The sequence below is a fragment of the Hemiscyllium ocellatum genome, chromosome 22, assembly GCF_020745735.1.
Source record: "Hemiscyllium ocellatum isolate sHemOce1 chromosome 22, sHemOce1.pat.X.cur, whole genome shotgun sequence".
NCBI lineage: Eukaryota > Metazoa > Chordata > Chondrichthyes > Orectolobiformes > Hemiscylliidae > Hemiscyllium > Hemiscyllium ocellatum.
The window spans coordinates 44,202,077-44,214,177 of NC_083422.1; the positions used below are offsets into that span (position 1 = coordinate 44,202,077).

The 12,101-nt window shown below is 38.0% G+C and overlaps 1 protein-coding gene across 2 annotated transcripts in view; it reads right to left on the reverse strand.

The window, feature by feature from the left end:
* Positions 1-2,491: 2,491 nt before the first annotated feature.
* fam204a (family with sequence similarity 204 member A) overlaps positions 2,492-12,101 on the reverse strand; it is a 77,397-nt gene continuing 67,787 nt past the window's right edge. For both annotated transcript variants that reach the window (XM_060842459.1, XM_060842460.1), the window contains exon 9: positions 2,492-3,387. In XM_060842459.1, the coding sequence (XP_060698442.1) occupies positions 3,336-3,387 (52 nt within the window). In that variant the 3' untranslated portion in view covers positions 2,492-3,335. The remainder of the gene's footprint in view (positions 3,388-12,101) is intronic.

Genomic DNA, 12,101 nt, shown 5'->3' on the forward strand with positions numbered 1-12,101 from the left:
GAAATCATGTCTCACAAACATGATTGAGTGTTTTGAAGAAGTAACAAAGAAGATTGATGAGGGCAGAGCTGTAGATGTGATCTATATGGACTTCAGTCAGGTGTTCGACAAGGTTCCCCATGGGAGACTGATTAGCAAGGTTAGATCTCACAGAATACAGGGAGAACTAGCCATTTGGATACAGAACTGGCTCTAAGGTAGAAGACAGACGGTGGTGGTGGAGGATTGATTTTCAGACTGGAGGCCTGTGACCAGTGGAGTGCCACAAGGATCAGTGCTGGGCCCTCTACTTTTGTCATTTACATAAATGATTTGAATGCAAGCATAAGAGGTGCAGTAAGTAAATTTGCAGAGGACCCCAAAATTGGAGGTGCAGTTGACAGTGAAGAGGGTTACCTCAGACTACAACAGGATCTGGACCAGATGGGCCAGTGGGTTGAGAAGTGGCAGATGGAGTTTAATTCAGATAAATGTGAGGTGCAGCATTTTGGGAAAGCAAATCTTAGCAGGACTTATACACTTAATGGTCAGGTCCTAGGGAGTGTTGCTGAACAAAAAGACCTTGGAGTGCAGGTTCATAGTTCCTTGAAAGTGGAGTCGCAGGTAGATAGGATAGTGAAGGCGGTGCTTCGAATGCTTTCCTTTATTGGTCAGAGTATTGAGTACAGGAGTTGGGAGGTCATGTAGCGGCTGTACAGGACATTGGTTAGGCCACTGTTGGAATATTGCTTCCTATCAGAAAAGATGTTGCGAAACTTGAAAGGGTTCAGAAAAGCTTTACAAGGATGTTGCCAGGGTTAGAGGATCTGAGCGATAGGGAGAGGCTGAAAAGGCTGGGGCTGTTTTCCCAGGAGCAGCGGAGGCTGTGGGGTGACCTTATAGAGGTTTACAAAATTATGAGGGGCATGGATAGGATAAATAGGCAAGGTCTTTTTCCTGGGGTAGGGGAGTCCAGAACGAGAGGGCATAGATTTAGGGTGAGAGGGGAAAGATATAAAAAAGACCCAAGGGGCAATGTTTTCACGTAGAGGGTGGTATGTGTATGGAATGAGCTTCCGGAGGAAGTGGTGGAGGATGGTACAATTGCAACATTTAAGAGGAATTTGGATGGGTATATGAATAGGAAGGGTTTAAAGGGATATGGGTTTGGTGCTGGCAGGTGGGACTAGATTGGGTTGAAATATCTGGTTGGTATGGACGGGTTGGACCAAAGGGTCTGTTTCCATGCTGTACATCTCTTGGACTCTATTTGGTAATGGCTTACAGTATTGCCACTCTTTAAGCCACATAACCAATTGGTATGCTTCAAAACCAAAGTCTTAAATAGGTGATACTTGTGAGCTGAAATGCAGACTACACAATACTTTATTGTAGCTCCACTGAAGTCAGATAGGAATGATGTTCTGAAAATTGAGTAAGTATTACAGGTGGAAGGAAATCAAAAGAATCTGGACAGATAGGCTCCGAGAGAGAGAGAGAGAGAAGACTTTGCTGAAGACCCTCAGTTCAGATTCAGTTACATATTCATAGAGTGTCAAAGTATAAGAGTTTCTCAAATTAGGACACGCAACTGGTTGGCACCATTGAGTAGCATACTTTCAATGATGTCAAGCCAGGCTTTTGAGTGACATCTGGCTATGAAGTGGTAGAAAGAAAAATGCCAAACCTCTTTTGTTTTTACAGATTCACAGCGGTTCAACTTGTAATTTGGGCTTAGATTATCCACAAATTGCTATTAAATCAACAATGAGTAAAAAGTGAGGTCTGCAGATGCTGGAGATCAGAGCTGAAAATGTGTTGCTGGTTAAAGCACAGCAGGTCAGGCAGCATCCAAGGAACAGGAAACTCGACATTTCGGGCCAGAGCCCTTCATCAGGATGCCCTTCGTCAATCAGAACATTTATAAAGTGTTTGCATTTATACAGCACCTTTCATCTACACAAAACTAATTCACATCTAATTAATTATTTCTTCATTTTTGAAAATGCAGTAGCCAAATAACAAACAAGATCCCAAAAAACAAGATGAATCACTCGTTTATCGGTTTTTCATGATATTAGCAATAAATACTGTATGGACACAAGTGGAATTCTATATCCTACCCAGGCAGTATCATGAGATAGTTTATGTTTGTCTGAACACCAAATTCATTTAACAGCTCATTTGAAAGATGGTATCTCTGACATTGTAGCATTTCATTCACTAGCTGTAATGAACTCTTGACTTAAATTACAAAGTGGGATTAAGGTTTGCTGTTTCAGAAATTATTGCTGATTGTTGCTATGCTGCTGTAAGATTGGGGATTGGGTAATGTTGCTGTAACATAGTAGAAGGAGCTCTCTTTTAGGCCAACATCGAATGCCAAAAGTGAAAAATATTCCATTTTATTTTGTATCAATATCACACACCTTGATTAACGATAAATTTATATGAATTTAATAGTTTCAATTTTAACAGAAAACATCTAGATTCTAGGCAAGTAAAATCTCTCAGTTGTTAACCAATTTATTTTATCAGACATTTGATTGCGTAAAATACTTAAATGAAGCAATCCACATACCCAATCTATTGCTTCTAATTTACAAGCAGATAGGATATTGTCAAAAATAAGATCAGATCAACAAAATAATGATGATGCCACAGAAGACTGAGATTATGAATCCCGTTCAATTTTGATCGTACTGATATAATGAACTCTATCAACAGATGGCTAACGCTGGAACAGTTAAATAATAGATATATCCACCACAGTCTGTCTGCCAGTTACACTGTAGCACAGTGACACTTTGAGTCACCTGAATGTGACTAAAACATCTTAGAGAGGTGAGGCATGAGAAGGTGAAAGTTTGATCATTTGCCTTTCATTTTTCAGACAGGATTTTGATGATGTAACAGCACAAGAACAGATAAAGTTCACCTGACAAAGGCAGAGCTTCCAAATGACAGCAAATTCCAAATTTACAGCCTTTCTGGTAGAAATATAGCAGTTTCATTGTTTCAGTTTGTAGGGTGATAGAAAACAAATGACCACTTTGTTGTGTGTATTTGTTCCACCAAAAGGTATGCCAGGGCTTGTCCAAAACTTGCATCAAAATCTTCCTCCAATCTTCTTGACTGTGTTCAAATTTTAGACACTGAAGGCTAAATCATTCACAACCAGTTAATGTGTAGTTACGAAAACACCAGGGCACAGCCACTGTTGTGTTCTTGTAAAATGCTTCCAGATGACTTCCTCAAGATTGGATTTAGAGTGCAAGTACAGGTCAAGTGATTCGGCAGAGAACCTGCTTTAATATACTTCAATGACCACTTCATTTTCTTATGGTGTCATGACATCACATGTAGCCCATGTTACTTTTTGTCTCCCATCTCCTCTTTGCTTCAAATCTGGTTCGTGTGAAAAGAAAAGAAAATGTTACATTTTTATTTCATATTTGCTATGCACATGATGGCTTGCTAATTTTTGCTGAGAGTGGACTATCTAACATGAACAGAGATCTTTACACATTTCATATTGTTCACAACTGAATCAACATGCCCCAGGTCCCTGAAATCATAATTAGGATAATAGTAGAAATAAGGGGGCATGGGATTAACAAAGAAATTCTTCCAATCTTTTACTTCTTCTGTCCCTGTAATAAAGGATTATAATATATTAACATCTGGGAAGTTGGATTTTTAAGTAAAGGTAAATGGGTTTGATTTTAGTTCTTTGAATGGGATTTTTTTAAGAAAAAGAGCTTGGAGAGTAATTTTGGTACAATGAGCTCAAACATAATTTCAAAGAATGCATGTTGCTTAAGTTAAAAAAATGAAGAGTTAAGATTGGAGTGTTCTTCAATGAGACTGTGTGTCTGTAAAAGATATCGCTAGGATATTGTCAAAATTTTCTTTTGGATGCTTATTTAAAGATCTGCTTAAATTGTCATATATGTATTTCTTTCGTATAATTAAATTGTGTCTTTTTGATAAAAGGACATTGGCAACCTCATGTGAATAAATTCAGTGACTGACCACCATGGTAACCAGCTGCGAAAGTAAAACTTAGTCTATTGAAATCTGTTCTCTGCAGTATTATCACCTGTTAGGATCATAACACCATCTTGCAAATGTTCATGATCTCTGTTTACCAAAGTAATGCCACTTAAGATTTGAAAGGCCTGATTTGGGAATCACAGTAACACATCATCTCACCAGCAATTATACTGCATGTTAGGCACAGCAACATGTTGCATCAGCATACAATGGATGTTTATGTGCAATTGAGAATTTGATCAAGTTGTCGTATTGTATCACGATCAACGTGTTTCCTAGAAATGTATGAATGGCACTACAGGTTGTGTTTACCAGTCGCTGTTCTCATTGGGATTAATATAGTAATTGATCTTGTTGAGTCTCACTGACTCCATAACCATGATATCGAACTGTTAGTGTGTCACACTTCAATGTTTTTGCCCAGAATCAAACAGCACCATTTCCTTAATAACTTGGGGACAGTGCAAATGGGAAGAAAACACTTTCATTGTGAATCGTGGGTCAGGATTTGGCAGAAATTCTTGACAGGAACAGTTTGCAGAGATAAGAATCACAAAATGAATGATTAAAGAGTTTGCTAGCCTAGATACAAATTAATTAAAAAATACACTTGGTGCAGTCAGATATAAACTTATCCAGGAACTGTCATTTTCTCTCAACTATCTGCTGCCTCGAGGGTGCAAAGGCAATTCTCCAGCTTGTTGAGTGGCTAACTACTGAGCTGACAATTAAAACACCTCCAAACATTTTATTAAGCAAATGATAACATTACTCTTCAGTGATTTGAATCTATTACAAGTGATGCATTAAGCAAACATCTTAAGAGGGCCTGCGAAAATTTCAAAAACAATAAAACAATTTAAGTGCTGAAATAACTTTGATTTATCTAATTCTGAAACAAATCAAATCATATTCATTACACTATTAGATTTGACTCAAATGTTCCTGTTAAAGTAACAGTTTGGCTAGTGGTGTTACTGTAGTTGTACGCTGTTATTATTTAGAAGTGCAGTCTGAGGAGCCTTGGGAAATTACTGCAGTGCATCATATAGACGGTACACACTGCTGCCATTGTGTGTTGGTGCTAAAGGGAGTAAATGTTGAAGGTGATGAATGGAGTACAAATCAAGCTTTGTCTTAGATATTAGATTGGATTCTCTACAGTATGGAAACAGATCCTTCAGCCCAATAAGTCCACACCAACCCTCTGAAGAGTAACCCACCCAGACACATTCCCCTACCCTATACTTACCCCCGACTAATGCACCTAACACTATGGGCAATTTAGCGTGGCCATTTCACCTGACCTGCAAATCTTTGAATTGTGGGAGGAAACCAGAGCACCCGGAGGAAAGACATGCAGACACGGGGAGAATGTGCAAACTCCATACAGACGGGTGCCCGAGGCAGGAATCAAACCCGGGTTCCTGGCACTGTAAGGGAGCAGTGCTAACCACTGAGCCACTATGCTGCCCATATTGTTCAGCTTCTTGAGTGGCGTAAGACCTGCACTCATCTAGCCAAGTTACAATGTAACTGGTAAGGTGTGAGATTTATATATCTATCTATTTATATAATTTATTTTAGACTTTGAACTAGCAGCATGTAGTTTGAGAGTATGAGTGGGTTTACTGATTAACTTGTCCCTATATCTACAGCCATGTTCCTTTTAAACCAGCTATGAGTGAGGGAGTCCCTGGGTGATAAGAATGATTTGCTTACATTGGCAGGATTTCATAAAGAGTCAATATTAAAGAGCATTACCGTGCTTTCAGTTTAGAAGCATCAGAATTTCTTTTTGACAAAGGGGAAAATCCAAAACTTAGAAACATTTATTTTCAGTTCACAGAAGTCCTGCTTGAAATTAGATATATGAAACAGTTTGTCCTAGAGAATGGACTTAGTTAGGAAGTAAATTACCACAGTAAAAGGATTGTACTTTGAAGTTTGTAGTTTTGATTTTAAATTCCAGACCAGAAGTATTTGGTTCGGACCCAGCAGGGTTATTTGAAATTGAGAAAGCCTCTGTTCAGCTGTGTCAATAATCTAGAAAAAGACTATAGATGTCATAGAGAAGCTAATATCCAATAGTGTTTGGATAGATGGCATCGTAATTTACTGTGCATATCAAAATATTTTAGATTGCATTATATTTAAAGACATTGTTTATTTTATTTCATCATCTTTATGTCTTTTGCATAATAAATTTCAGGTTTATTGTTAAAACTGAATCTGTGCATTGGATGCTTAAGTTTCAGTGGAAGAACTTCTCTCCAATAAAAACAAAAAATTGGATCTATCAAGCTAGATTTCAGTATGGGATCGGACTTGCCCAACAGTAATATCGACTGGAATCATAACAATTATGTGCTCTTATGGGAAGTGAGTTCTGAATTTAAGAGGGACTTGTGTCCTTCTTTTTAAGGCAATGATTATATGATAATTCTGGACATAAAATGGCTGCATTGTGGTGAAGCTCATTCCATAGAATTTGAAGATGGTGTTTGGAAGTTATTAAGAGCTTTCTGGAAAATATTAAAGTGGGGTATTCCAAATATTTGTCGAAAGGTAAACTCGGAGAGTTAGCAGGTAAATTGAAGCCAGAAGTAAAATCAGAAACTTGTAAGGATGAGATACTTCAAGTTATTATCCAACATTTACACTTAAAAGAAAGGCAATCTGAAATTGGGTCTCACAGCTGGAATTAGCCAAGCTGAAAAGACATGCGTTAGAAAAAAAACATAGAATAAAGGAAGTTGAGAAAAAGAAGAGGATGATGGAAAGTGAGGATAAAAAGTTACTTTACTCCAATGCAAGTCATGTGTTATAACTACATTCAAATTGCAAGACAACTGTCCCACCTCTGCAGACATATTCATCAGGTACATAACTGTTATCCAGTTGCATGGCAAAACAACACTGCATTCTAATCATTGCAATGCTAGGCCCTGTGTGCTCCTTAGTATGTTTAATATAATTATTTTTCTCACAATTATTTACTATCCAATTTCATTTTGTTGACATGTCTACAAAATTATATATTAAAAAAGTCCATTATATGCTTCAAGGTAGTAACATATTTCGATCTAGACAGTAAAACACTAAGCCTCATTCTTCAGCAGGTTTCCGTCATGTATGTATCTGTTAAAACCTGCAACACATACCTAACTCTATAACCTGTTTTATATACACACACATACACATACACCAATAGCAGATCTGTTACACATTAACCCTTACTGGTACTACCCTTTGAGCAACTAGATTAAAATTTCACATTGCAAAATCAAGCTCAGGGACCATTTGAAATTAGAATATCTGCGATTTGAGGAGTTTTCTTTTGATAGTTCCTTCATCTATCTCATATGAATAACTGGCATGCTTTTGAGATGCAGTTCAATGGGCAGTATCTCATCCAGTTGCTCACAAAGCATGTAAAAAGTTTGGATAACAAGTGGGAACATCAGACTTAGGAACTGGATTAGGTTACTTGGCCCATTCAATAAGATCATGGCTGATCTAGTTGTGGGTTCAGCTCCACTCTCCTGTCTGCCTCTCATAATCCTTATTCCATTATTGAACAAAAATCTATCCAATTCTCCTCTAAATGCATTTAATGACATAGGATCAACAACTTTTTGGAGAAGTGAAATCCAGAGTTAGAACGCTGATAGGGGAAAAAAGTTCTCGTCATTTTCTGTCTTACAAGGGAGGTCTCATCTTAAACTATATTTTCTAGTTCTAGCCACATCTACAAGAGGAAACATCACTGCAGTATTCAACTGACCCTTAGGATCCTACATGTTTTAATAAGATCACTTCTCATTCTTCCAAACTCCACTGGGTATAGATCCAGCCAGTTAAACCTTTCCTCATTATCACCTGAAACTAAAACTAAGTTGAGCCAACCTTGTATGAACTGCATCAAATGTAATTATAATATTTTTAAAATTAGGAAACTAAAACTGTACTCCAGTAAAACATTCCTACTTTTATATTCCATGATGTTTGCAAATAAACACCAACATTTTATTTGTCATCCTGATTACTTGCTGTACCTGGAAACTAACATTTTATGATTTAAGTATCAACATATGCAGATCACTCTGAACTTCAGAACACTTTTCTCTCATTTAAATAATATATTGTTTTTCTGTTTTTCTTACCAAAATGGACAACTTCATACTTTCTCATATTGCACTTCACTGGACAATCCCACCCCCTGCTGCTCCCCCCACAACCTATGCATAACTGTTTGCAAATTCTCTATTTGCTTTGAATAAGTTATTTTCATAACTATCTTGGTGTCACTGGTAAACGTAGCTAGCATATATCTGACCCCTCCATTCATGTCTTGAGTCACCAACACTTTGGCAAGACTGATTCCTGTTGCATTCCACTCGTTATAAACCATCAATCCAAAAAAGACTTATTTATCTCTACTCTAGGCTTACTGTTTGCTCATCAATCTTTTATGCAAGCTAACATGTTATCCTCTACATGATATATTTCACGTGATCTATAACCACAACAAATGCCTTTTGGAAATCCAAGTACACCACATTTGCTGGTTACCTTTTATCATTCTTCCTCAAAAATTTTGAATAAATTAGTCTAACACAATGTCGTTTTTATAAAGCCATATTGACTGCACCTGATCATATTAGGATTTCTTACATATCCTGCCTCTTTAATAATGGATTCTAGCAATTTCCCTCTGAAGGTGGAAGGATTCCAGCAGATGGTAAATCCATTAATGTGATGCTATAGTCCAAGAAGAAAGGGAGAAAGACAGCAGGAACCTATAGGTCAGTTAGTCTAATATCTCTTGTTGGGAAAATGGGAGAGTCCATTATTAAGGAAGAAAGAGCAGGATATTTAGAAAAGCTTGAATGTACTCAAAAACTATAAACATCGTTTGTGAAAGGGAAGTCATGTTTGATGAATTTCACGGAATTCCTTGAGGATATAATATGTAGAGTTGAACGGGTAAGTGTAGTGTGTTTGGATTTCCAGAAGGCGCTCTATAAGGTGTCACATAAAAAATTAATACACAAGGTAGGAGTGCATGGTATTAGAGGTAATGTATTAACATAGATTGAGGATTGGTTAACACATAGAAAACAGAGTGCTGGAATTAATGGGTCTTCTACAGGTTGGAAAGCCATGACCGGTGAATTGTCACAAGGATCAGTGCTAAATCAATGATTTAATATTTATATTAATAACTTGGAGGAAGGGGCAGTGCGTAATGTATCCAAATTTAATGATTAAACAAAAATAAATGGGAGAGCACAATGTGATGAAAATATTACGAATCTGAAAGGGAATGCTGTAAGATTGAATGAAAGGGCAAAACATTTGGCAGGTGGAGTTTATTGCAGAAAAGTGTCAGGTCACATACTTCTGCAGAAAAACAAGTCAAAATGTAGGCAGGCAATCATTTAAGTGGAGAGAGATTCCAAAAATAAAAGTAAACACATAGGAATCTGGGTTTTCTTGTGCATGAAACACAAAATGCTAATATGCAGATACAGCAAGTAGTCAAGAAAGCAGATTGAATTTTGCCCTTTATTGCTAGGGGTTAAAAATAAGCAAGTCTTGTTACAACTGCACAGGCTATTGGTGAGGCGATAAATAATTGCACGCAATTTTGTACTGTGTGCAATTTTGGTTCCTGTATTCAAGAAAATTATTGTTGAGACCACCACTATTTTTCTTACAATTGTTTTCATATTTGTTTTAAAACTGAGAGTTGTAGTTGGGAATTGAACTTTGAACAGCAGCTGGTTTTAAAAAGAGGAAAGAAAAAAGACCGATGTTTGCTGCTGGGAATTAGCCTGGAAGGATAACACAAATCAGTTACTACTACTCTAAGGACAATGTATAGCTATTTTGGCACCAAGATATTGCTATGCTCAGGAATTGGCAGCTGTTGAATTGTTGAAACAGTCAATCAAGGGAAGGACTGGGGCAGGCCAGCCAACCACAGAGCATGTTGGAAAAACAGAGAAAGCAAAATTTGTAGGCTTTGGGCAGGAGGCAATTTTCTTTTGGAAGTTTCTGGTCTCTAGTTATTCTCCAGTTATCGACTTGTTAAAAGTTGTGAGAAAATAAATCCAGTCAGTAAGAGTTTCCAGAGGTCTGCAGAAGCTGTTTGCATTGACCAGTGATTTGAGAATTCAATAAATATTGCCCTACGTTTTTGTAATACAACTCATTGTCCAAGGATTTCATGAAATGGTTATAAACTGGCAAATTATAGTTATTTTACTTTCTTTTCTGAATCATGCAGTGTCTGTCAGTGTGAGTGGGAGTTTATGATAACGAAGAGCAAAGAAAATTTACAGCCCACGAAAAGGCCCTTCTGTACTTCAAGCCTGAGCTAATCCAAATCTACTGTCTAAACCTACCTCCCAACTCCTAAACATCTGTATCCCTTTGCTCTCCACCTACTCATACATCTGTCCAGATGCATCTTAAATGAATCTACCATGCCTGCCTCTACTACCTCTGCTGGCAATGCGTTCCAGGCACCTACCACCCTCTGTGTAAAGTACTTGCCACATGTATCCCCCTTAAACTTTTCACCTCTCACCTTGAAAGGGTGACCTCTCATTATTGAATCCCTCACCCTGGGAAAAAGCTTCTATCTATCCTGTCTATACCCTTCATGATTTTGTAGACCTCAATCAGGTCACCCTGAATCTCCTTTTTGCTAACGAAAACAAACCTAATCTACTCAACCTCTCTTCATAGCAAACACCTTCCATACCAGGCAACATCCTTATAAACATTCTCTGCACCCTCTCCAAAATGTCCACATCCTTTTGCTAATATGGCGACCAGAACTGTACACATTATTCTAAATGCTGCTGAACCAAAGTTGTGTACAATTTTAACATGACCTGCCAGCTCTTATATTCAATACCCTGTCCGATGAAGGCAAGCATACCATCTGCCTTCTTGACCATTCTATCCACCAGGGACCTTCAGGGTACAGCGGACCTGAACTCTCTGCTCATAAACATTTCCCAAGACTCTTCCATTTACTCTAGAATTAGACTTCCCAAAATGCATCACCACACATTTGCCTGGATTGAACTCCATCTGCCACTTCTCCACCCAACTCTCCAGTCTATAGGTATTCTCCAGTACTCTTTGACAGTGCCATATGCTTTCTGCTGCTCCACCAATCTTCATGTTACCTGCAAACTTGCTGATCATACCAACAATGCCCTCTTCCAGATTTATGTATATCACAAACAACAGTGGCCCCAGCACTGATCCCTGCAGAACACTACTGGTCACCTTTCTCCATTTCGAGAAAATCCCTTCAACTAAACCTAAAGCTACAGAATAAGGGGACACTCATCTAAAATTGAGATGCAAAGGAATTTCTTTACCTAGAGGGTGCCGAATGTCTGTAATTCTCTACTATAGAGTCATGATTTGGAGATGCCGGTGTCGGACTGGGGTGTATAAAGTTAAAAATCACAACACCAGGTTATAGTCCAACAGGTTTAATTGGAAGCACTAGCTTTCTGAGTGCTGCTCCTTCATCAGGTGGTTGTGGAGGAACAATTGTAAGAGACAGAATTTATAGCAAAAGTTTACAGTGTGATGTAACTGAAATTACACATTGAAAAATACCTTGATTGTTTGTTGAGTCTTTCATCTGTTCGAGTACCATGATAGTTTCAGTTGTTTCATGTGCAAATCACAAAACTTTTTTTTAAGAAGTTACATTCTCAGGTTAACTGTAACAACTAGTTTTAGCCAGACAATATGTTGAAGGTGTTAGTCCCCTGTGTTCTCTGTCTGTGCCATAATGTTTAGACTGATTCTCATCTAAAAAGTGAGATAACAGAATCTTACATGAATTCACGCAGTTTTTGAGCAAACTACGATGTAACTCTGCAAGTACAAATTCACCTCACAAACGTATATGTGTACATGTGGGTCTTTGTGTCTGTCTGTCTGGGGTGGGGGGTCGTCAGTGCGAGAGAGAGTGTATATGTGCGTAGGTGAGTGTAGAGTTTCTTAAGTCTGTGAGGGGCTGCATG